Below are 26,821 nucleotides of genomic sequence, written 5' to 3'. Positions count from 1 at the left end.
CACTCCACAGTGCTTTTGGGGTGTCCCCCATAATTGTGCATAAATATTTCTGGCTGTCAAAATTACTATCTGTCAGCAGTATCTTACCAAATAATTTATAGCACTCCACATTGCTTTTGGGGTGTCCCCCATAATTGTGCATAAATATTTCTGGCTGTCAAAATTACTATCTGTCAGCAGTATCTTACCAAATAATTTTTAGTACTCGCCAGTGCTTTTGGGGTGTCCCCCATAATTGTGCATAAATATTTCTGACTGTCAAATTTACTTTCTGTCAGCAGTATCTTACCAACTAATTTTTAGTACTCCACAGTGCTTTGGGCTCAGAATGGATTCAAAGCAGTCCACATATGATCAGAATGAGCAACCAGGTTTTATCACCAGTCCTGATGTTAGTGTTCCCAGTACGTCATCTGGGCAAGGCGATGTCAAACTACACAGTGTTTCGAAATCAGTCCAAAAAACCAAAACAAACATTTTTTTTTACTGTGTTAAAGCGAAAAAGAAGTGTAACTGAGCAAAAGTTAAGTGCCGATAAAAAAAAAATTGCCAACATGCCTTTCTACACACGCAGTGGCAAAGAGAGAATGAGGCCTTCACCTTTGGCTATTAGTGGCAGATCCCAAAAAGTTACCAAGCCTACAATTGGTGCACAACTACTGTTACGCGTCAAAGTCGAGCTGCAAGATAACAGTAAGGCATCACAGGATAATGTTTGCTCTGATTCACAAATGACACCAATCCCTGTGGAGAGTCCATCCAACAGTGGTATGTCTAATCATGAGCATTCTGTTAGTGTACCCATAAAGAAGGGCCCTTTCAGCAGTTCTGCTGATGTGTACCTGAACAGCCCGAGTGTAGCCGGTGATACACAAATTGAGGATGCCACTTTGGAAAAAGAAGAGGATGAGGGGGAGATTTGTGGAGGTGACGAGGGCGCTAATGAGGATGTTGATGATTATGATACAGACAGATACCAAATTGCCTTTCTCAATTTCTATTTATATTCTAGATTATATAACGGCTGAATAGTTTTCTATTTGACTCCTAGTGGAGAGGGGATCTGATGCTGACAGACACCAAACTGCCTTTGTCCATTTTTTTGTATATTCGAATTTCTAGTTCCACAGTCTGTGCAGGCTGCTTTTTTTAATATTCAACTACAAGTGGAGGGTGTAATATACACCCAAAGAGGATGGCTACATTGCCAATAATCAAAGATGGAGGCGGTAGACAACCAGGTTTGTCTGTATAATTTGCAGACAAGTTTTCGAATTAAGGACGGCCTACCAGGGATTATACTTTTTTTTTCATAATTTATTAGCTTTAGAATTACCTCACTTATCTAAGAAACTGATGGAGCACTAAATTAGGTTATTTTAGACCAAAAAAAAATGTATTTTTTTCAAAAATAGCAAAACAAAGCCAAACAAAACCAAAACCAAAACACGCAAGGGCGGTTTTGCAAAACCAAAACACGAAGGTAATCCAGATCCAAAACCGAATACAAAACCAAAACACGGGGGTCAGTGACCATCTCTAGATAAGACTCCATCACAATTTACATATTAATGAAAGTCACTGCCTCACACACACACACAGCTAAACACAACCAGGACACACACACACACACAGCTAAACACAACCAGGACACACACACACAGCTAAACATAACCAGGACTCACACACCTAAACACAACCAGGACACACACACACAGCTAAACACAACTAGGACACACACAGCTAAACACAACCAGGACACACACACACACACCTAAACACAACCAGGACACACATACACACACACACACACACACACACATCATGGCAGACAATGGTAACACAACATGTAAGGGGGCCAGGATACACAATAAGGTTGAGAATGGGAATACTGAGATTGAGTATATGCTGAAATGTATATGATTGTGATCTGAGATAATACTGAGATATTGATAGGATTGGGATTGAAATGTGATAAATTCAATATATGTTGAGATTTAGATGATCTGAGACTGATATGATTGGGATTGTCATTGGTAGATTGAGTCTGAGATGTAATACTGAGAAAATACTGAACAACATGGGAATTATATACATGAAGATACGAGTTGTATGGAAGACACAAGGAGAGATCAGTGATGGAAGTTAATTTACCTACACACAGATATTGTATCATCTATGGTAACTCGGTGGCGGTCATGTTATCTGCATTGAATATGCCGACACTTATCTTGTCGACACGAAAATGTCGACAGGCTAGATGGCAACTTTTTTAGTTTGTCGACAAGCTTAAAATACACACAGTGTGAATGTCAACAGTCACAATATTAACATTAAGCGAGCAATGTCGGAGGGTCTGCCGGCTATGCGTCAGCACAAAACACACTAAGGATTAAATGGTGTCTTTTCTAATAAAAATACCTTTATTACCCCACCCCCATGGGTGTGGAAAGAGCCCTAGTGCTTTCAGCACTTGGCTGGGGGTCCACACATTTTTGGGTTGGTTGTCATTATGGCAGGGAGACCCCACACTGGGTTCCCCTGCTATAGTGCCACCAGCCCTGGCTAGCTAAACCCAGTGTTGGTTGTGGTAAAAGCAGGGAGACCCCACGTTTTGTGCCCCCGCACTATGGTTAATCTAACTGGGGGGGGAGGGGGCACACTTTTTTTTTAAATCTTTTAACCCTTTGTGTTCCAGTGGGTCCAGCCGTTTGAGTGTGTTTTGGGAAGGTGAGGGGTAGGGGGAGCTTTTTTAATGTTCTATTTTTTTTTACTTATTTTAAAATAGTTTTGTATCAGTGGCTACGACGTTGCGACTGTCAACATTACTAACCGTCAACAGTCACACTGTCTACATTGTAAGCTTGTCGACAAAATGAATATGACTTTTTCGTGTCGACAGGATAAGTGTCAGCATATTCAACGATAGTAATTCGTACCCAACCCGTTGAACTGTTATTTGTACTGTGTTTGAGATACTCCTCTCTTGCTATATCTGTCTATTTGGTGTCCATAGCATTGTGTTTATGTGGCAGTCATCTATACTGTATTTATATTACCATTTAAAGTGATTGTTAGAATTTTATTAAATACTATTTACTGGATATAGCGCCCCTTTTTCTGGTTGTTTACTTTTTGTATATTGACAGATTCAGATATCTGTTATAGGGAGCGGCGGTCCTTTTTTAGACGCTTTTATTTATGATTCTTAGCGCCTGAGATTATTTGTATTTTCTATAGTACATACAGCCTTGGAACAATAACTATTGAGAAAGGAACTTTGTGAGGTTTGTATGTTATTTAAGTAATGGAAGCCTGGAGATAGTGTGGTCTAAATAACACAGGGTTAGCTGTGGAATATGATTAAACTGTGACTTACCATAGGAGGAGCACAGAGGTAGTAAGTGTATAGTGACATTTAAAAATGCCATGTGTTAATAATTAAAGAAACCGTGTCTTTTGGTTGCTTGGTACCGCCTCATTTTCCTCTCCTTCTGGGCATCCTCTTTATATTTGTATCAATGGTTTAGATTTATAGATCATCATAGGGGAAATTATTGGGGCAGATAAGGGGTTAACATTGTTAATTAGAGACCGTTTGTTTTCAAGTTTTAATTAGTAATTTTAGAGGAGGATATAGTTTTAAAAGTTGAATTATCTGCTGCCCCAGTTCTCCTTCTGAAGAAATCACACAATAAGTGGAGAAACGCGTTAAGATTTATAGATCACCTAATTCAGCGGTGCATCTGGAAGTGTTACTGCTATTCTGTGGGCTTCTCATGTGTACTATTGATATCGCAGTTACTGCTGCATGTTACAATGATAGAACATCATTCTGGGAGTTCTGTCCTTACTGAGGGTGACTTGTGGAAGCTGGAGCACATACATTTTACTACAGCAGGCTGCACACTGGTGGGAAACAGTTCATTTCAAGGATCCGTTCACCGGGTTGAGAATGTTTTCTGGGCTAACTGGATTTACACAATTTAATACATCCAATAACAGAGGGTCAAGGCATAAATATTACTTGTTGGAGGGGAACATGTAGCACACTTTGGGTAACAGTAGTGACATGATACCTAATGGGACAGAATGGGGACGGGTGTGGGTGTTATTACATGACCTTGTACCCCTATTTTACAACAGATGTTTTATATCCTGCTGTAGTACAATAAATGCTGGATATAAGGGAACCGGGTGTCCCTGACATTTGTAATGAAAGATAAACCCTTTGTTTAACAGGGCATCACACAAATTATGGCAGTTCTGAAATGTGGGAAGTAGGAAGTGTCATTATAACAAAGGGACCATAGGCAAACACAGGGGGTTTTCTTAGATCCAGCTCTTCCAGCCGAGACAGTCCATCCGCATTGCTGTGAGCCTTTCCTTGCTTGTGAATTATGTCAAAGTCATCATTTTGAAAGGCAAGGCTCCAGCGCAACAGTTGGCCATGTTCCCCTGAGGTGTGTTGTAGCCACTTTAAAGGATTATGATCAGTCACCACTGTAAAGTGTCATCCTTACAAATAAGGTTAAAGTTTTTACATTGCCCACACAATGGCCAAACATTCCTTCTCAATTGTGGCATATCCCACCTCCCGGTTCAGCAGTTTTCTGCTCAAATAGGCCACAGGGTGCTCCTGCCCATCTGGCCCCACCTGGCTAAGTACTGCTCCCAGTCCATACTGTGACGCATCAGTTTGCACAATAAAGTTTTTGTCATAATTAGGCACCAACAGTACTGGAGCACGAACTTCCTTTAATGACTGAAATGCCAGCTCACAAGCGGGAGTCCAGTCAACTACTTTGGGGAGTTTCTTCTTATTGAGATCTGTCAGGGGCTTCGGTACAGTGCTAAAATCTGGGATGAAACGTCTGTAGTACCCTGCAGTCGTTAAGAATGTTAGTACATGTAACTGGGTCGTGGGCAGGGGCCAGTCTCGGATTGTCTCTACCTTAGCTGGTTCTGACCTAACCCTACCTCCCCCCACTTGATGACCCAGGTGCTGTACCTCTGACATCCCCATCTGGCACTTCTCTGCCCTAACAGTCAGACATGCCCACCCAATCTTCCCTAACAACAGCCCTATTTGCTCCAGATTATCTTCCCATGTCTTACTGAAACTGGAAATGTCTTCTAGGTAACTGTCACGGGCACTAGGAGTCTTTACCCAGGGATCACCCGGTGATAGGCTTACCAGAGCAGTATAGGTGGTAATATGGTACTCTGGTAGCAGGGTGATCACGGAACAGGAAATAGCAGATGATGAGATGCTCAGGAAAGTCTATGACTAGCAGCACTGGCAATATGATGGTAATAATACACGAGGAACTGTATGGACAAAGGACACGTGAAGGTAGTCAGTGGTCTGCGGTAGCAAGTTGTACCACTGCTATAGTGAGGAGGAATGTCCAACAGAAACGAGGAGGTGATGAGAGTCAGCGGTCTGCGGATAGCAAGTTGTACCGCTGTCAGCGTGAAGGAATGGAATCCAAGTGGAGGTATCCGGGGAGTCAGTGGTCTGCGTTTAGCAAGTTGTACCACTGCTATGTGAGAGGATACTGGAACAGGTGATACTGGAAACAGGGATCAGTGGTCTGCCACTAGCAAGTTGTACCACTGAAAATATATGTGAGGAGGTGCACGGGGAGAGACTGCAACACAAGATATACACGGGCACCTTAACTTTGATCCACAGTAATATGCACAATATATATATATATATGACTGAACAGCACTGCCATAATAGAAAGTCTCTTGAAGTAATCCAGCACGAGATAACACAGTCAATGATGGCAATAGACTCAGCGGATAGCAAACTCCAGAGGAGAACCAACACAGTCCAGCAAGATATGCAATACACCAGCACAGTCAATGAGAAGTATGTTCAGAAGCAGGCAGTCAGACAGGAGTGCAGAGATACCTGAACGGCAGGAGGCTGGCAGGATCCAAAGTCCCTGGATGGGTGAAGCGGTGGTCTAGTAGGTGCAGCGCACAGGTAGGTAGACCAGCAGGGAAACAAATATACAGGAATCAGTAGAGCGTGGAACTGGACTCCTGGAGGACCCTGGAGAATGGCGATGGTCTAGCAGAGAGGTAAGTAGAGAGACACGAATCCAATGCTGACAGGCGGGTAGAGACCAGCGGGAACACAGGAAAGCGTGGAGAGCGGATCAGCAGTAGATGGATGCGTAGAGCTGAGAAGTAGCAGCAGCAGGTCTCTGCGGACACACGGAGGTAGCCAATAGCAACCAGCAGGTGCAGTAACGATGGGACACGGGAGAGCAGAGTTGAACTGGAACTGTTGATCACGGAGAGTAGCGGATAGCAATAGTGGCAGCAGTCTCGAGGAAACACGGGAGAGTTGAGATGAACTGAAGACTGAAGCGCACAGAGGCAGCGGATAGGAATCAGCCAAACAGTCACGATGAAACACAGACGAGTTGCAGGTTGAAGACTGTAGTGCACGGAGGCAGCGGATAGGAATCAGCTAACAGTCATGATGATGAAACACAGACGAGTTGCAGGTTGAAGACTGTAGTGCACGGAGGCAGCGGATAGGAATCAGCTAACAGTCACGATGATGAACAGGTGAGTGAATGTGGATTGAAGACTGTAGTGCACGGAGGCAGCGATAGGAATCAGCTAACAGTCACAATAATATATGGTAGAGTTGAAGTGGTTAGAAGACTATAGTGCACGGAGGCAGCGGATAGGAATCAGCTAACAGTCACGATGATACACAGAAGGGTAGAAGTGGTATGGGAACCACAGTAGTAGCAGTGGTTTGGAAACCACAGAGGTAGAAGTGGTTTGGAAACCACAGGAATCAGCAGCGCTGAATAAACGAGGAAACACAGGAACACCTTCAGAGACTCATGGGGAATGAGACTCCAAGATCAGGCAACCTGGTGATGACCACAGGTGCTTAATATAGGGAGTGTTGCCTGATCTGCCAATTAAGTTAAAGGAACATACACTGAAGGATTAGAAAGGGCTGCGCATGCGCAGTCCCTCAGGATGGAGGACGGCCACGGTTCCTAAATGTCCGGGAAGAAGCACTCACAGTCCGGTGAGTGACAGTAACCCAGAACTCTGTCCAACTCATCTACAAAAGCGTTAATACAGGGCAAGGGGTAGGTGTCAGACATGGGAGCATTATACAACTGGCGGAAGTATACGCAAAACCGCGATGCCTTATCATTCGTGGGAACCAATACACCAGAGGAAGCAGATGGACTGCGCAATGGGTGGATCACACCTAGCTCAATCAGTCCCCACATCTCCCTGTATAGACTCTCCTTGGCCGTTGGTGAGACCCGATAAACGGGTTGCCTAACTGGCCTATGCTCACCAGTGTCCACATGATGCATTACCAAGGTTCCTACTGAACTGAGTAGCAAAGAGCCACAGCACTGCCTCAAGATGCTGCTTCTTGCGGGCACTCAACTGCTCATCCCAGCCCCCTTCCTCTACATCACCTTCATCTCTGGCATCAGCGAAGAGGTCAGGTAGTGGGTCACGTCGTGGTTCCTCAGTTGGTAAGCAGCAAACCGCTGCTACCGACTCCACATGCTTGTGGTATTGCTTTAACATATTTACGTGGTAGGTCCGTTGCCACCTACCGTCGCTATCAAATGACACCACATAAGTGATGTCACTCAGGCATTTTGAGACCGTGTACGGTCCAGCCCCGGCAGCCTGGAGCTTAATCTGGCGTATAGACATCAGAACAAGGACCTTCTGCCCTACCTCTAACACTCTGGCACACGCGCCCTGGTCATACCAAGTCTTCTGTTTCACCTGCACTTCCGTTAGGTTAGCCTGCACGAGCCCTATGAGATTCTCTAACCGATCTCTGAGCTTCAACACATACTCCACCACAGAGTCATCCTGGGTGGGTAGCTCCCCTTTCTAAGACCCCCGGAACAGGTCAAGAGGTCCACGGACCCTGCGGCCATACAGTAGTTCAAAGGGGGAGAAAACGGTTGATTCCTGCGGCACCTCCCGATAAGCAAACAGGAGGTGAGGCAGGCAGTGTTCCCAGTCCCCCCCCCTCTGAAGTTACAAATGCCCGTAGCATGTGCTTCAGCGTGCCATTGAACCGCTTGCACAGTCTGTTAGTCTGGGGATGGTAGGGGGCAGTACGGAGTAGCCGCACTCCGCACTTTGCCCAGAGACACTGGACCGGTTCACTCATGAACTGTGTCCCTTGATCGGTTAGGATCTCACTATGGAACTCTACTCTGCTAAATACTCATAGCAACGCGTCTACCTTTTCTGCAGTTATGGAGGACAGAGCTACAGCCTCTGGATACCGGGTAGCGTAGTCCACCACAGTGAGTATGTACCTCTACTGGTACATCCCCTCCTGGCCTATCACACTGTCTACAGCTGCAGGATGCAGATCGTGACAGGGAGTGCCTAGTTCATGGCAGTGTCTGATCTTTAGTACACACAGTCAGGGAGGGGAGTGCAATGATGCTGCTTGGGCCTGCACCTCCCCCAGTTATAGACCTCTCTTTATCCCCATAAGGAAAAGAGCAGGTTAAGAGGCAGCAGGTTGCTGGCAAAGTGACTGGTTTAGACTGATCTTCAGGACACGGCTGAAATGTGTCAGGGAGGAGGTGAATGATATGGTGCAAGGATCTATTTTACACTCCCCCCCCCAGTGCCCAGCACATCAGCAGCCAGCGTCCTAGAGGACAGCCCCCGTGCTGCGACTGTTACTGTTGCGGACCTACCTTTGATGAGGTGGCCTCACCTGACCCTGCTTCGCACTTGGAGCCCTGGCTCTGCAGCGGCCTTGCTTAGCAGACTCCAGGCCCTACCAGACAGAAGCTGTCGTTTTAACATCCCCTTCCCGATGCCGGGTAGGAGGACTTACCTTGCCGATTTACCAGAGCGGTCTGGTGCTGCTTTACCTACCCGATGTTGCGGTGACAGCACCGGACCCCAGTTACAACCCGCGGTGGAAGAGGTGCAAGATCCCGGGAGACATCCCACGTCGGGAAGCGGGGTTGCGGCTTACTGAGCCTACACGCCACTAGTGCTGGGATATCTTGTTCATTTTGGAGATTAGTTCATTCTGATTTAGTTCACACAAAGGATTAGTTCAAAAGATTAGTTCATTTAGCTCAGTTAGTTCAGTTAGATCACTAGCTCTGGAACACTCCTGAGAGAAGTGATTGGAGACAGAGATCTAGTCCCTAGGTTCCCAAACTGCGCCGCGGCTCCCAGGGGTGCTGTGGACAGGAAGAGGAAAAAACAAACGAAAAAAACAAAACTTACCAATCCGGCGGCGCCCGGAACCCAGCATCCTGCTCCCTCCTCACTGAATATCGGGCGTGATGACGTCACGCCCGACATTCAGTGACAAGCGGCAGGAGAGAGGATGCTGGGTCCCGGGCGCCGCTGGATGGGTAAGTTTTGTTTTTTTTCTCTCTCTTCCTGGCCATGGCGGGATGGAGAGGTGGCAGAGGCCAAGATGCAGTGGGGGGCAGAGTGAGGGGGCAAAGTGGGCAGAGTGAGGATGCACAGGGGGCAGAGCGAGGATGCAGAGTGAGTAGATGCAGAGGGCACAGAGTGTGTGGATGCAGGGGCCAGAGTGTGTGGATGCAGGGGCCACAGAGTGTGTGGATGCAGAGGGGGCACAGAGTGTGTGGATGCAGAGGGGGCACAGAGAGTGTGGATGCAGGGGCCACAGAGTGTAGAGATGATGCAGGGGCACAGTGTGAGTTAGCTGTAAATTATTCTTTGACAGAAATATAATTTACAAAAATATATAAAAATATTATTTTCCTTTGGATTTATGTGTATTTTTGCATACAACTAAATAAGATTTCTGTCCTGACCTAAATACTTATTACGTTTTTTGACCCAGCTACTTATTAAATAGGACTGCTCAGTAATTATTTTGGAGGGGTGCCTTGAAAAAATTATGGAGACACTAAGGGTGCCGCGAACTGCAAAAGTTTGGGAACCACTGATCTAGTCTATTACACATACTGTAGGCATATCTACTACTACCTCATTAGATGAGTTACAGTCCTGTTAAAATAATCGAATAATTTTAATGTCAGATCATTTTTAATATTTTAAAAAGGGCAATCACTTATACAAAAACTAGTAGTGACATGTTGAGCTCTGCAAAGTTAATTACATTTTCATTATTATTTTTTACTTCTATAATTAATATGCAAATGAAAAAGACCCAGATTCAGAGTATTATAAAGTGTCACTTTTTTGCTTTTAAAATACAGTGTTTAGATATAAAAAAAACTTAACTTTGACCTAATCTTATTTTTCTAATCTCAACCATTAATGTCACTGAATGCACGCTGTAAAAATACCCAAAACAGGCATCACGTCACTGGGGGCGGGGCCAAAATGGAGCAATTCACGAAGCCCCACCCCCTACGCCAATACCCCACTCCAGGAACTCCCAGACGTAACCAACATAATGTTGGCAATTATGACTAAGCAGCTTCTGTCATTATCTAGCAGAGTCTATAAAATGACAGAAAATAATTGGTTGCTATGGGCAACGCTTCCACTTTATCTCTCTTGAAGGTTTAATACATCTCCCCTGTATATATGGTGGAGTAAACAGAACTACAGTATATAGCATGCAGCACTCAGCAGTGCAGTGTCTTCCGCTGACAGGGAAGGGGGAATCTATCCTGTGACTCATGAGCTAAATGAGTCACAAGAGTGAAAAGAGTTAGAAGACTCGTATGAATCAGAAGACTCAAATGAGTCATTAGAGTGAAAAGAACTAGATGAACTATTGAACTCCTGAGCCAGGAGAATGACTCATAGTTCAGTGATCAGCTCCACAGAGTCTCACACAATGTCTGAGCACAGCAGCGCCACCTTTGGTAGTTTAGAGGTACTGACTCATGAGTATTGTATGAGAGCTGAATAGCAGTGCTGCTTTATTGACACCTACAAACCCAGTAGCATATTTAGCAAAGATAGGAAATGTAGGGAGAGGTGAGTTCAAGACCCAGTACCAAAGCCAGAATTCAGACTAATAGGACAGTGATTTTATCACAAAAACGTGAGTAGCTCGAATATTATTATTATTACCATTTATTTAATACAGACAATCACACATAGGCTTTAGCTAGTCAGTACAATTTCAGATGTTTTTTTTTTTCAATTAGATTTGTATTTCATGGACTTTGTGCTTTCTACTTTACTTTTAAAGTTAAAAACTAAAGAGCCAGTGTGAGCGAGACAGTGAGTGAGGCTGCTGGAGCTGCTCGGCTTTATCTCTAACTCCTCCCACTTGTTTTACTTCCTGGTGAACTAATCTTTCGTGAACTGCCCATCACTACACGACACTTCTTCCCCGCTCCCGTTTGCAGACAGCTCCGCAAGACCGGCTGCCCTTAAAAATTCAAAGAAAAATAAATAAATAAAAAAAGGCAGCCCAGCAGAAGAAAAAAAAACACCCTGTAATAAGGGCACTCTAAAAAGTGACTTCACTGCAGGATGGGGAGGTATAAGGAGGAGGAGCATTGAATTGTTAGATTTAAAGTGCCCATGTCCTGAAGGAGGCTCTATACCCCGTGGTCCAGTGTCCTCCAGTGGATGATTGAGAAATATATATTGTAACATTGTTGTGAGTAAATATGCTTTTTCATACAAATATCTGCATTTTCATTATGGGTTTTATACTGCCTTGAGACAGTAAATGTTATATAGAGAACTGTGAGATCTGGATGTTACTATAGTATAAAGGACTGGAGTAGTTGTGTCTTAAGGAATATAAAAGTGTGTGGTTACGTAACGAGGCTATCCAGGAACAGGACATGAAGATAGCATGTTCACGGTGACACGGGTAATACACGTCATATTAATACTTCAATTCTTCTTCATAATACTTGGAGGATAACAGAATTGAAAAACTAGGACATTGTATGTTACATAAAATGTCTGTTACACTCATAACAAATGTAGAAAACTACCTCTGATATGGTATTTTAAATAGACGACACAAAGCTTTGTAGTACCCCTCTTGATTGTTTAATAAAAACAGTACAAAGAAAATTCTATACATATATATATATATATATACACACACCTATTTTTAAAATTAATATAATCAACTGATTTTACAATATTTGAAGTATCACATTAAACTTGTTTCATATCCAATTGCTTTTGTCCTATGTGCATTTTTTGATGTTCAACAAGTTTTAATTTGTGTGTAAAACATGTCCCACACTCAGAACATGGAAACAGTTTCTCACCTGTCTCACCTGTGTGTGTTCTCTGATGTACAAGAAGATTTGATTTAAATGTAAAACATTTCCCACACTCAGAACATGGAAACGGTTTCTCACCTGTGTGAGTTCTCTGATGTACAACAAGATGTGATTTACATGTAAAACATTTTTCACAGTCAGAACATGTAAACGGTTTCTCAGCTGTGTGAGTTCTCTGATGTCTAACAAAAGATAATTTATGTGTAAAACATTTCCCGCACTCAGAACATGGAAATGGTTTCTCACCTGTGTGAGTTCTCTGATGTACAACAAAAACTGTTTTACGTGTAAAACATTTCCCGCACTCAGGACATGCAAACGGTTTCTCACCTGTGTGAATTTTCTGATGTTCAACAAGATGTGATTTACGTGTAAAACATTTCTCACACTCAGAACATGGAAACAGTTTCTCACCTGTGTGAGTTCTCATATGTGCAACAAGATTTGAGTTCTGTGTAAAACATTTGCCACACTCGGAACAGGTAAACGGTTTCTCACTTGTGTGAGTTTTCTGATGTTGAACAAGATGTGATTTACGTGTAAAACATTTCTCACACGCAGAACATCGAAGCAGTTTCTCACCTGTGTGAGTTCTCTGATGTTGAACAAGAGATATTTTATGTGCAAAACATTTCCCGCACTCAGAACATGGAAGCAGTTTCTCATCTGTGTGAGTTCTCTGATGTTCAACAAAAGATAATTTATGTGTAAAACATTTCCCACAGTCAGAACACGTAAACGGTTTCTCACCTGTGTGAGATCTCTGATGTACAACAAGAGATAATTTATGCGTAAAACATTTCCCGCATTCAGAACACATAAACGGTTTCTCACCTGTGTGAGTTCTCTGATGTTGAACAAGATGTGATTTCCGTGTAAAACATTTCTCACAGTCAGAACATGTAAACTGTTTCTCACCTGTGTGAGTTCTCTGATGTCTAACAAGAGATGATTTATGTGTAAAACATTTCCCACAGTCAGAACATGGAAATATTGTATCATCTGTATGAGCTATAATTTGTCTAACAATATCCATGTTATCAGGAGAATATTCTTCATTATTAGAAGGATCAGATGATTTATGCGCTCTGTGAAGTATTGGATGTATATTTAGAGTAGTGGGGATTCTTCCTGGAGAATCACGTGTGATGTTATAATCTTCTATTTCAAAATCCGTAGACAAAATACATTTTTCATCTGAGATATTCCTGTGTTTGCATCCATCTGCTGGAAATAAAATTAATGTATAGTTATAGACATTTTATTTTACATTGATTAACATATTATAATGCCCAACAATTTTATACTATGAGAATGTTGAAATGTCCAGCTGTTTAATTTCAATATGCGAACTACAAACTCTTCATTATAATTAAAAATCTGCATTACCAAGCACACTGCATAAAACCAGACACAGTGATACATAAAATGCATAAGGTTAGACAATTCCAGCCAAAATGTGGTCTTCGGCAAGTAACATTTCCTAAGCACACACATTGCCCAGCCAGCATCCTAGAACAGGAAGACTCATTAGCCAGTGACATTATCTGGGCTGGTAGCACACAGTGATATGATGTGAGGAGGAGACTGGTCAGATCTCTGGGCTGGTAGCACACAGTGATATGATGTGAGGAGGTGACTGCTCAGATCTTTGGGCTGGTAGCACACAGTGATATGATGTGAGGAGGATACTGGTCAGATCTCTGGGCTGGTAGCACACAATGATATGATGTGAGCAGGAGACTGGTCAGTTCTCTGGGCTGGTAGCACACAGTAATATGATGTGAGAAGGAGACCGGTCAGATCTCTGGGCTGGTAGCACACAATGATATGATGTGAGCAGGAGACTGGTCAGATCTCTGGGCTGGTAGCACACAGTGATATGATGTGAGAAGGAGACCGGTCAGATCTCTGGGCTGGTAGCACACAATGATATGATGTGAGCAGGAGACTGGTCAGATCTCTGGGCTGGTAGCACACAATGATATGATGTGAGGAGGAGACTGGTCAGATCTCTGGGCTGGTAGCACACAATGATATGATGTGAGGAGGAGACTGGTCAGATCTCTGGGCTGGTAGCACACAGTGATATGATGTGAGGAGGAGACTGGTCAGATCTCTGGGCTGGTAGCACACAGTGATATGATGTGAGGAAGAGATTGGTCAGATCTCTGGACTGGTAGCACACAGTGATATGATGTGAGGAGGAGACTGGTCAGATCTCTGGGCTGGTAGCACACAATGATATGATGTGAGGAGGAGACTGGTCAGATCTCTGGGCTGGTAGCACACAGTGATATGATGTGTGGAGGAGACTGGTCAGATCTCTGGGCTGGTAGCACACAATGATATGATGTGAGGAGGAGACTGGTCAGATCTCTGGGCTGGTAGCACACAATGATATGATGTGAGGAGGAGACTGGTCAGATCTCTGGGCTGGTAGCACACAGTGATATGATGTGAGGAGGAGACTGGTCAGATCTCTGGGCTGGTAGCACACAGTGATATGATGTGAGGAGGAGACTGGTCAGATCTCTGGGCTGGTGGCACACAGTGATATGATGTGAGGAGGAGACTGGTCAGATCTCTGGGCTGGTAGCACACAATGATATGATGTGAGGAGGAGACTGGTCAGATCTCTGGGCTGGGAGCACACAGTGATATGATGTGAGGAGGAGAACAGGAGTCTAATAGGGGCTGATGGCTCCTGACTGTCCCACTGGACAGATACGTTTTCCTCATTAGTTTGCACTGACAGAGGAGGGTGCAGAATAAGAGATTGTAATAGTGACTTTTTTCTCTGTTTATTACTCACCTGTACTGATATCTGTAGGGATTTCCTCCTCCTTACACCGCTGATCACCCCTCACATACGTCTCTTCCACTCCCTCTATAACTTCTACTTTAATATCAGTCAGGACATCTTCCTAAATAGCAAACATAAAAAATAATAAAGTCATATTTAATAATTTGAGGTGAAACAGAAGAATATCAGTTTATAAGATTTACTCAGATTTAATTGATTCAGTGAGACCCTAAAAACTACCTGATGCTCCTGTGGGATACTGGGATTTTCCTCTGTACAATCCTGTGAATAAAGAGGACGGAGATATCTCTCTGGGGTATTTCTGTTACTGGATCCATCTGTAGGGAACACACAGTGACTGATTACATTGTTTATATGTGATTATCAGATGATGTGTATCTAGGTGGCCCTCAAAACTGCTCCACTTTACAATAAATGAAAGTCTCCTCTTACCCAGTGATGTGAGGATCCGGTGATTCTCCATCTTCACATCCTCGTAGAGACCCGTAGGCCCTTCTAAATTCTCCCACTCCTCCTCACACTTTATAGGAACCTGAAATAAACAATGAAACAGTCATCACCCAGACACATCCCCTAATGTTACTGTATAACGTCCCATTCCCAGCAGTCACCTCTCCAGTCACCAGCTGAATGATCTTGTTGGTCAGTTCCAGGATCTTCTGGTCATTGTTTCCCTCACGTATCAGTGAGTGAGGTTCAGGCACCGTGATGGGGCTCTGGGTCCTGCTCAATCCTCCTGACACACAGGGACGGCTCCTGGGTGTCACACACTCACCAGATCTCTTCATCACTACTGTGTAATCCTGTGTATGGAGAGAGATATCAAGGTAAATGAAGATCCACATATTTGGAATTTTATTTAGGTGTTAATCGTGCAAAACATACAATAATGTTCTATTTTATAATCGTGATCCATATCCTACATGTAACTGATTCATATATACAAGGAAGTGGAGTGTATATAGCATTTACCTCTCCTGCAGCTCCAGACACCTTCAGTGGTCCCACATATCTGAGTCCTCTATCTACAGCCGGCCCCCACGGATCTATCATCTGCTTGGATAAATCAGTGCAGACAGTAAGATGAGTTTGAAGTGGGGGCTTGTAGTAGACAGAGGACTCAGAATGGCCGACCTATGGCAGATAGTAGAAGAGGTAAGTGCTGTATACACTCTAATAGACAATGTATATAGGAAACAGTTACAGGTAGAGCAGGGGCTATATTTGTAAAATTAGGCATTTCTTGTCTATTTTGCCAATTTAAAAAGAAACTCCAGAAAATGGAAAACATCCCATTATTGTAAAAATTAGTTAAAAAAGTCTGTTATTGATAGGAAACAAAAAAAAACCCAACAACACACTGTGGTCAATGCTGTGAAGATTGTGGGACTGATACTTCTATCTGAGACTGTCTACCTGCTGCTCATTTACAGCTGTTCAGGGGGAGACGACTGAGGCAGAGCAGAAAGTACCAGAGTGAGAATGGACACCATCCTGTGAGCCAGAGAGGAGGCTCATGGGAAGAATAAACTATAATATAAAAACATTTCTATAGAGGATCTCACAGAAGCTAATGGCCACAAATAATATTGTGGGCTACATCCTAATGCACACTTCTGATATACAAAGTAGATTTGGAAAGTGTCCTAGTATTTCTCCAAGGCTGGAGTCATGTGGGTCTCTGTAACCAGGGTCATAGAGCCTCTCCCAGAATCCCTCACATCTCCAGTTCCCTCACCTCTCCAGTGATGCCCCTGTTTTATTTATAGTAGTAAGAATGATGTCACTGTGACATTTTCCCAGAATCCCTCACATCTCCAGTCATGTCCCCGTTTTATTTATAGCAGTAAGAATGATGTCACTGTGACATTCCCAGAATCCCTCACCTCTCCAGTCATGTCCCTGTTTTATTTATAGCAGTAAGAATGATGTCACTGTGACATTCCCAGAATCCCTCACCTCTCCAGTCATATCCCTGTTTTATTTATAGCAGTAAGAATGATGTCACTGTGACATTCCCAGAATCCCTCACCTCTCCAGTCATGTCCCCGTTTTATTTATAGCAGTAAGAATGATGTCACTGTGACATTCCCAGAATCCCTCACCTCTCCAGTCATGTCCCCGTTTTATTCATATCAGTAAGAATGATGTCACTGTGACATTCCCAGAATCCCTCACCTCTCCAGTCATGTCCCTGTTTTATTTATAGCAGTAAGAATGAGGTCACTGTGACATTCCCAGAATCCCTCTCACCTCTCCAGTCATGTCCCTGTTTTATTTATAGCAGTAAGAATGATGTCACTGTAACATTCCCAGAATCCCTCACCTCTCCAGTCATGTCCCTGTTTTATTTATAGCAGTAAGAATGAGGTCACTGTGACATTCCCAGAATCCCTCTCACCTCTCCAGTCATGTCCCTGTTTTATTTATAGCAGTAAGAATGATGTCACTGTAACATTCCCAGAATCCCTCACCTCTCCAGTCAGCAGGTGGATGATCTCCAGGGTGAGATTTAATATCCTCTCACTCCTGTCCTTGTCCATCCTCAGGGAATCAGTGATTTACACAGATCGGGTTTCACCTTCATTTGACTTCTAGTAAAAGATTCTCTGGTTCCTCACAGCTCAACGGTCTAGGAATAAATATAATAATCATTATAAACATCACAGAGCAGACATGTAAGATATTAAAATATTAAACACTGATGGTCTCATGTACATTTGGGTGTAAGAGAGATTTCTTTGCGTAAGATACGTATTTCCCTACTTCCTAAGCACACAAAAGGATATAAGACTAAGCGCTAGATTTACTAAGCTGCAGGTTTGAAAAAGTGGGGATGCTGCCTATAGCAACCAATCAGATTCTAGCTGTCATTTTGTAGAAGGTACTAAATAAAAGATATGTTCTGATGACGGACCTTGTAGTGTGTTATAAAATAAATAATTATTTTTTTTATAACACACATAATTATTATCAGATACGGGGCGTCTGAGGCGGCTGCTTTTTAGGACAGCTCTGTGTTTGTACTGTTAATCTGCACCCAACCAACATGAGTCTCACAATGTTTCGTCGCTGCTGGGCGGCTTCCTCGGGGAGTGAGTCTCATTCAACCACCTACTTCAGGAGGGAAGGCAGAGCGACATTAGAGCTTAACTAGAGGTTCGGAGTTTCACAGGAGAACGGGAGCAGCCCCCCCCCCCCCCCCCACGTGATGGACATGTAAGTGCACCAACAACAAGGCATCAAAATACACTGTTAGTTCCCATTGTGGCCAACTTCAGAGATAAATGGAAAACATATATCAAGACTTGTTTTTAACAACCTTTAAGTAGACTAACCCATGAAGATTGCAGATACTTACGCTGAACATAACATCATTCTTATGTACTGTGGCTGCATCATCTGTATAAGGAGCTTGGCTGTTGTGTTATGTAACTGATCATATATATAAAACCTGAACACATTATAAAGACCTTATATTGATGTTTACTCATCAATATAAACTGAACATTTGGTATAACTGTGGTATAACTTTGTCACCCCAAAGGGCCACACAACCTGTTGGTTTCATCCACTTAGCACTGACCCGCAGATTATCTTGAACACAAAGCCACAAATAGGGCTCTATTTTCCAAAATAACCACTATACAAGTGTGTAAGACCCCCGGATAACTGAGACACACTAACCCTAGAAACGAGGTACAGGAGGTGTAATCGTAGCGCTGGGTACCATCCTTTCAAAGAGACCTCAAAGCCTTCACCACCCTACTAACAGATCAAATACCGGATGTACACACCCAGATCCCCACCGAGGACCAAACCCTTCTCCCTATTTCAGCTCAGTGTGACCAGTGTAATAACACATACCATGCCAGTCAGTGAGATATAACATTGCAGTGCCCCCATCACTGGACCTGTAGGGGTTGCACCAATCCAAACAAACAAAAAATAAGATGATGTTAATTATATAAAATACAAAAGCTATTTATTGTAAAATGCCACCAATAGAAGACCCTACAGCAGGGATCAAGAGCCCACTTGTCATGGGGGCAGATTTACCTACAATTTGTGTTTCATGTAACACCCCTCTATAATAAATCCTTCATATCCATACGTGGAGATGTAGGATAGGGACTGTCTGCGCTGTGAGGATGTATCAGTGGAGCTGTGATTGGTTGCTGCCTGCAGAGAACATAGTGGTGTAACCTGGTGGGATCTATAGGTGGTGTAACCTGGTGGGATCTATCGGTGGTGTAACCTGGTGGGATCTATCGGTGGTGTAACCTGGTGGGATCTATCGGTGGTGTAACCTAGTGGGATCTATAGGTGGTGTAACCTGGTGGGATCTATCGGTGGTGTAACCTGGTGGGATCTATCGGTGGTGGGGTATTGTAGGTGTTTGTCACTTACTCGTTTGGTTCTGTGTCTTCCTGTTCTTTGTTTGGCGGAGCGATCCCGAAGTTGCTAATTTTTGGTGTTCCTCCGGAGTGAAGTGGTTGCTTGGTGATATTCCTCTTGTTGGGTATTAGTGCACTTGTCCAGTGGATAAGACCAGAAGTAGTTTGTCCTGTTCAAGAATCAAATGGGAGAAGAGTCACAGAATGTGGGTGAAGTATTGGATCACCCTATAAAAACGATGGAAGTGGTGATATTTCATTTTCTATGTTACAAGAGCAGTTGAGACTCAGGGAGATGTGTTGAACAAACGTGGTGGATAATAGGAGCTATCTAATCAGTGGAAAAAACAATAAAATGGTGACAGTACCAGTAACAGGCTCGACCTATAATGTTTAGGTACGTGGGCTAGATAGTGTAGGGGGGCAGCTGTCTGTGGAGTGAGCTCCACCGCTGTGTAACCTGCGCAGGGAATCTGCTGCCGAGTGGCTGCGCTCAGCAGAGCTCCTCAAGTTATTGGGAGGGCAGGAGCTGGGTGACACAATGCTGCTGGTTGTGGGTGTCTTCCAAACCAACGCGTTTCATCCTGGTTGTGGACATCATCTTGGATATGGTGTAAGTGACTGTACAGAAGAAAACTACCACCGCACCGGGTCCCACTATCCCAGGTTATAGTATTAAGATCAAAAAGATATATCAGATATTGTTACATATCTCTGGTGGTGCACTCACATATCAATATTCAATTAATCCAAATTAAAGCTCAAAAGAGAGAATATGATCCAAATGGTGCACTCAGTGATAAAGTACTGTATAAAATCATGTCTTTTTTGTTTCAATTTAAAAATTCTTAAAGATCCCAACTTATACTCCATAAGCCAGCGAAATATTTAAAAACAATGTTTATGAAGAAGAGTGCAAGTAGTGGATTAAAATAGCAATGGGTAGGGGGGATGTGGGGTAATGGGGGTAGAGGGAGGGGGATGGAGGCTAATCTCCAGCAATAAACAAGCTATGTGTTAGTGGCACTTGGTGAGGGGGTGGTTGGGTAGGATGTGATAGTAGGGGGATGTGGGGTAATGGGGGTAGAAGGAGGGGGATATGGGCTAGTCTCCAGCACTAGATAAGCTATGTGTTAGTGGCACTTGGTGAGGGGTGGTTGGGTAGGAAGTGATAGTAGGGGATGTGGGGTAATGGGGGTAGAAGGAGGGGGATGGGGGCTAGTCTCCAGCACTAGACAAGCTATGTGTTAGGGGCACTTGGTGAGGGGTGGTTGGGTAGGAGGTGATAGTAGGGGGATGTGGGGTAATGGGGGTAGAAGGAAGGGGATGGGGGCTAGTCTCCAGCACTAGACAAGCTATGTGTTAGGGGCACTTGGTGAGGGGGTGGTTGGGTAGGAGGTGATAGTAGGGGGATGTGGGGTAATGGGGGTAGAAGGAGAGGGATGGGGGCTAGTCTCCAGCACTAGACAAGCTATGTGTTAGGGGCACTTGGTGAGGGGTGGTTGGGTAGGAGGTGATAGTAGGGGGATGTGAGGTAATGGGGGTAGAAGGAGGGGGGCGGGGGCTAGTCTCCAGCACTAGACAAGCTATGTGTTAGTGGCACTTGGTGAGGGATGGTTGGGTAGGAGGTGATAGTAGGGGGAGGTGATAGTAGGGGGATGTGAGGTAATTGGGGTAGAAGGAGGGGGATGGGGCTAGTCTCCAGCACTAGACAAGCTATGTGTTAGGGGCACTTGGTGAGGGGGTGGTTGGGTAGGAGGTGATAGTAGGGGGATGTGGGGTAATGGGGGTGGAAGGAGGGGATGGGAGCTAGTCTCCAGCACTAGACAAGCTATGTGTTAGTGGCACTTGGTGAGGGGTGGTTGGGTAGGAGGTGATAGTAGGGGAATGTGGGGTAATGGGGGTAGAAGGAGGGGGATGGGGGCTAGTCTCCAGTACTAGACAAGCTATGTGTTAGTAGCACATGGTGAGGGGGTGGTTGGGTAGGAGGTGATAGTAGGGGGATGTGAGGTAATGGGGGTAGAAGGAGGAGGATGGGGGCTAGTCTCCAGTACTAGACAAGCTATGTGTTAGTAGCACATGGTGAGGGGGTGGTTGGGTAGGAGGTGATAGTAGGGGGATGTGAGGTAATGGGGGTAGAAGGAGGGGGATAAGGCTAGTCTCCAGCACTAGACAAGCTATGTGTTAGGGGCACTTGGTGAGGGGGTGGTTGGGTAGGAGGTGATAGTAGGGGGATGTGGGGTAATGGGGGGTGGAAGGAGGGGATGGGAGCTAGTCTCCAGCACTAGACAAGCTATGTGTTAGTGGCACTTGGTGAGGGGTGGTTGGGTAGGAGGTGATAGTAGGGGGATGTGGGGTAATGGGGGTAGAAGGAGGGGGATGGGGGCTAGTCTCCAGCACTAGACAAGCTATGTGTTAGTGGCACTTGGTGAGGGGGTGGTTGGGTAGGAGGTGATAGTAGGGGGATGTGGGGTAATGGGGGTAGAAGGAAGGGGATGGGGGCTAGTCTCCAGCACTAGACAAGCTATGTGTTAGGGGCACTTGGTGAGGGGGTGGTTGGGTAGGAGGTGATAGTAGGGGGATGTGGGGTAATGGGGGTAGAAGGAGAGGGATGGGGGCTAGTCTCCAGCACTAGACAAGCTATGTGTTAGGGGCACTTGGTGAGGGGTGGTTGGGTAGGAGGTGATAGTAGGGGGATGTGAGGTAATGGGGGTAGAAGGAGGGGGATGGGGGCTAGTCTCCAGCACTAGACAAGCTGTGTGTTAGTGGCACTTGGTGAGGGATGGTTGGGTAGGAGGTGATAGTAGGGGGATGTGAGGTAATGGGGGTAGAAGGAGGGGGGTAGAAGGAGGGGGATAGAAGGAGGGGGGTGGGGGCTAGTCTCCAGCACTAGACAAGCTATGTGTTAGTGGCACTTGGTGAGGGATGGTTGGGTAGGAGGTGATAGTAGGGGGAGGTGATAGTAGGGGGATGTGAGGTAATGGGGGTAGAAGGAGGGGGATGGGGCTAGTCTCCAGCACTAGACAAGCTATGTGTTAGGGGCACTTGGTGAGGGGTGGTTGGGTAGGAGGTGATAGTAGGGGGATGTGGGGTAATGGGGGTAGAAGGAAGGGGATGGGGGCTAGTCTCCAGCACTAGACAAGCTATGTGTTAGGGGCACTTGGTGAGGGGGTGGTTGGGTAGGAGGTGATAGTAGGGGGATGTGGGGTAATGGGGGTAGAAGGAGAGGGATGGGGGCTAGTCTCCAGCACTAGACAAGCTATGTGTTAGGGGCACTTGGTGAGGGGTGGTTGGGTAGGAGGTGATAGTAGGGGGATGTGAGGTAATGGGGGTAGAAGGAGGGGGGCGGGGGCTAGTCTCCAGCACTAGACAAGCTATGTGTTAGTGGCACTTGGTGAGGGATGGTTGGGTAGGAGGTGATAGTAGGGGGAGGTGATAGTAGGGGGATGTGAGGTAATTGGGGTAGAAGGAGGGGGATGGGGCTAGTCTCCAGCACTAGACAAGCTATGTGTTAGGGGCACTTGGTGAGGGGGTGGTTGGGTAGGAGGTGATAGTAGGGGGATGTGGGGTAATGGGGGTGGAAGGAGGGGATGGGAGCTAGTCTCCAGCACTAGACAAGCTATGTGTTAGTGGCACTTGGTGAGGGGTGGTTGGGTAGGAGGTGATAGTAGGGGAATGTGGGGTAATGGGGGTAGAAGGAGGGGGATGGGGGCTAGTCTCCAGTACTAGACAAGCTATGTGTTAGTAGCACATGGTGAGGGGGTGGTTGGGTAGGAGGTGATAGTAGGGGGATGTGAGGTAATGGGGGTAGAAGGAGGAGGATGGGGGCTAGTCTCCAGTACTAGACAAGCTATGTGTTAGTAGCACATGGTGAGGGGGTGGTTGGGTAGGAGGTGATAGTAGGGGGATGTGAGGTAATGGGGGTAGAAGGAGGGGGATAAGGCTAGTCTCCAGCACTAGACAAGCTATGTGTTAGGGGCACTTGGTGAGGGGGTGGTTGGGTAGGAGGTGATAGTAGGGGGATGTGGGGTAATGGGGGGTGGAAGGAGGGGATGGGAGCTAGTCTCCAGCACTAGACAAGCTATGTGTTAGTGGCACTTGGTGAGGGGTGGTTGGGTAGGAGGTGATAGTAGGGGGATGTGGGGTAATGGGGGTAGAAGGAGGGGGATGGGGGCTAGTCTCCAGCACTAGACAAGCTATGTGTTAGTGGCACTTGGTGAGGGGGTGGTTGGGTAGGAGGTGATAGTAGGGGGATGTGGGGTAATGGGGGTAGAAGGAAGGGGATGGGGGCTAGTCTCCAGCACTAGACAAGCTATGTGTTAGGGGCACTTGGTGAGGGGGTGGTTGGGTAGGAGGTGATAGTAGGGGGATGTGGGGTAATGGGGGTAGAAGGAGAGGGATGGGGGCTAGTCTCCAGCACTAGACAAGCTATGTGTTAGGGGCACTTGGTGAGGGGTGGTTGGGTAGGAGGTGATAGTAGGGGGGATGTGAGGTAATGGGGGTAGAAGGAGGGGGATGGGGGCTAGTCTCCAGCACTAGACAAGCTGTGTGTTAGTGGCACTTGGTGAGGGATGGTTGGGTAGGAGGTGATAGTAGGGGGATGTGAGGTAATGGGGGTAGAAGGAGGGGGGTAGAAGGAGGGGGATAGAAGGAGGGGGGTGGGGGCTAGTCTCCAGCACTAGACAAGCTATGTGTTAGTGGCACTTGGTGAGGGATGGTTGGGTAGGAGGTGATAGTAGGGGGATGTGAGGTAATGGGGGTAGAAGGAGGGGGGATGGGGCTAGTCTCCAGCACTAGACAAGCTATGTGTTAGGGGCACTTGGTGAGGGGGTGGTTGGGTAGGAGGTGATAGTAGGGGGATGTGGGGTAATGGGGGTAGAAGGAGGGGGATGGGGGCTAGTCTCCAGTACTAGACAAGCTATGTGTTAGTAGCACATGGTGAGGGGGTGGTTGGGTAGGAGGTGATAGTAGGGGGATGTGAGGTAATGGGGGTAGAAGGAGGGGGATGGGGGCTAGTCTCCAGTACTAGACAAGCTATGTGTTAGTAGCACATGGTGAGGGGGTGGTTGGGTAGGAGGTGATAGTAGGGGGATGTGGGGTAATGGGGGTAGAAGGAGGGGGATGGGGGCTAGTCTCCAGTACTAGACAAGCTATGTGTTAGTAGCACATGGTGAGGGGGGTGGTTGGGTAGGAGGTGATAGTAGGGGGATGTGAGGTAATGGGGGTAGAAGGAGGGGGATGGGGGCTAGTCTCCAGTACTAGACAAGCTATGTGTTAATAGCACATGGTGAGGGGGTGGTTGGGTAGGAGGTGATAGTAGGGGGATGTGAGGTAATGGGGGTAGAAGGAGGGGGATGGGGCTAGTCTCCAGTACTAGACAAGCTATGTGTTAGTAGCACATGGTGAGGGGGTGGTTGGGTAGGAGGTGATAGTAGGGGGATGTGGGGTAATGGGGGGTGGAAGGAGGGGATGGGAGCTAGTCTCCAGCACTAGACAAGCTATGTGTTAGGGGCACTTGGTGAGGGGTGGTTGGGTAGGAGGTGATAGTAGGGGGATGTGGGGTAATGGGGGTAGAAGGAGGGGGATGGGGGCTAGTCTCCAGCACTAGACAAGCTATGTGTTAGTGGCACTTGGTGAGGGGGTGGTTGGGTAGGAGGTGATAGTAGGTGGGATGTGGGGTAATGGGGGTAGAAGGAGGGGGATGGGGGACAGTCTCCAGCACTAGACAAGCTATGTGTTAGTAGCACTTGGTGAGGGGTGGTTGGGTAGGAGGTGATAGTAGGTGGGATGTGAGGTAATGGTGGTAGAAGGAGGGGGGATGGGGGCTAGTCTCCAGCACTAGACAAGCTATGTGTTAGTAGCACTTGGTGAGGGGTGGTTGGGTAGGAGGTGGGATGTGAGGTAATGGTGGTAGAAGGAGGGGGATGGGGGATAGTCTCCAGCACTAGACAAGCTATGTGTTAGTAGCACTTGGTGAGGGGTGGTTGGGTAGGAGGTGATAGTAGGGGGGATGTGGGGTAATGGGGGTAGAAGGAGGGTGATGGGGGCTAGTCTCCAGCACTAGACAAGCTATGTGTTAGTAGCACTTGGTGAGGGGTGGTTGGGTAGGAGGTGATCAATAGGGGGATGTGAGGTAATGGGGGTAGAAGGAGGGGGATGGGGGCTAGTCTCCAGCACTAGACAAGCTATGTGTTAGTAGCACTTGGTGAGGGGGTGGTTGGGTAGGAGGTGGGATGTGAGGTAATGGTGGTAGAAGGAGGGGGATGGGGGATAGTCTCCAGCACTAGACAAGCTATGTGTTAGTAGCACTTGGTGAGGGGTGGTTGGGTAGGAGGTGATAGTAGGGGGGATGTGGGGTAATGGGGGTAGAAGGAGGGTGATGGGGGCTAGTCTCCAGCACTAGACAAGCTATGTGTTAGTAGCACTTGGTGAGGGGTGGTTGGGTAGGAGGTGATAGTAGGGGGATGTGGGGTAATGGGGGTAGAAGGAGGGGGATGGGGGCTAGTCTCCAGTACTAGACAAGCTATGTGTTAGTAGCACATGGTGAGGGGGTGGTTGGGTAGGAGGTGATAGTAGGGGGATGTGGGGTAATGGGGGTAGAAGGAGGGGGATGGGGGCTAGTCTCCAGTACTAGACAAGCTATGTGTTAGTAGCACATGGTGAGGGGGTGGTTGGGTAGGAGGTGATAGTAGGGGGGATGTGAGGTAATGGGGGTAGAAGGAGGGGGATGGGGGCTAGTCTCCAGTACTAGACAAGCTATGTGTTAGTAGCACATGGTGAGGGGGTGGTTGGGTAGGAGGTGATAGTAGGGGGGATGTGAGGTAATGGGGGTAGAAGGAGGGGGATAAGGCTAGTCTCCAGCACTAGACAAGCTATGTGTTAGGGGCACTTGGTGAGGGGGTGGTTGGGTAGGAGGTGATAGTAGGGGGATGTGGGGTAATGGGGGGTGGAAGGAGGGGATGGGAGCTAGTCTCCAGCACTAGACAAGCTATGTGTTAGTGGCACTTGGTGAGGGGTGGTTGGGTAGGAGGTGATAGTAGGGGGATGTGGGGTAATGGGGGTAGAAGGAGGGGGATGGGGGCTAGTCTCCAGCACTAGACAAGCTATGTGTTAGTGGCACTTGGTGAGGGGGTGGTTGGGTAGGAGGTGATAGTAGGGGGATGTGGGTTAATGGGGGTAGAAGGAAGGGGATGGGGGCTAGTCTCCAGCACTAGACAAGCTATGTGTTAGGGGCACTTGGTGAGGGGGGTGGTTGGGTAGGAGGTGATAGTAGGGGGATGTGGGGTAATGGGGGTAGAAGGAGAGGGATGGGGGCTAGTCTA

At 46.3% G+C, this 26,821-nt stretch overlaps 2 protein-coding genes across 4 annotated transcripts in view; both read right to left on the bottom strand.

The window, feature by feature from the left end:
* Positions 1-26,821, bottom strand: part of LOC142108564 (uncharacterized) — a 625,828-nt gene that overhangs the window by 174,988 nt on the left and 424,019 nt on the right. The window lies entirely within an intron of this gene.
* The window catches only part of LOC142108403 (uncharacterized), an 88,542-nt gene continuing 73,753 nt past the window's right edge, over positions 12,033-26,821 (bottom strand). Inside the window, exons 2-5 of the mRNA XM_075192025.1 lie at positions 16,075-16,236; positions 15,572-15,634; positions 15,091-15,202; positions 12,033-13,499 (exon numbers count right to left, since the gene is read on the bottom strand). Of these exons, the coding sequence (XP_075048126.1) occupies positions 12,145-13,499; positions 15,091-15,202; positions 15,572-15,634; positions 16,075-16,236 (1,692 nt within the window). The 3' untranslated portion in view covers positions 12,033-12,144. The remainder of the gene's footprint in view (positions 13,500-15,090; positions 15,203-15,571; positions 15,635-16,074; positions 16,237-26,821) is intronic.

Source organism: Mixophyes fleayi, chromosome 12 (genome assembly GCF_038048845.1).
Source record: "Mixophyes fleayi isolate aMixFle1 chromosome 12, aMixFle1.hap1, whole genome shotgun sequence".
NCBI classification, from domain to species: domain Eukaryota; kingdom Metazoa; phylum Chordata; class Amphibia; order Anura; family Limnodynastidae; genus Mixophyes; species Mixophyes fleayi.
The sequence above is the reverse complement of the archived record's forward strand: the minus strand, read 5'-3'. Positions and strand labels throughout refer to the sequence as shown.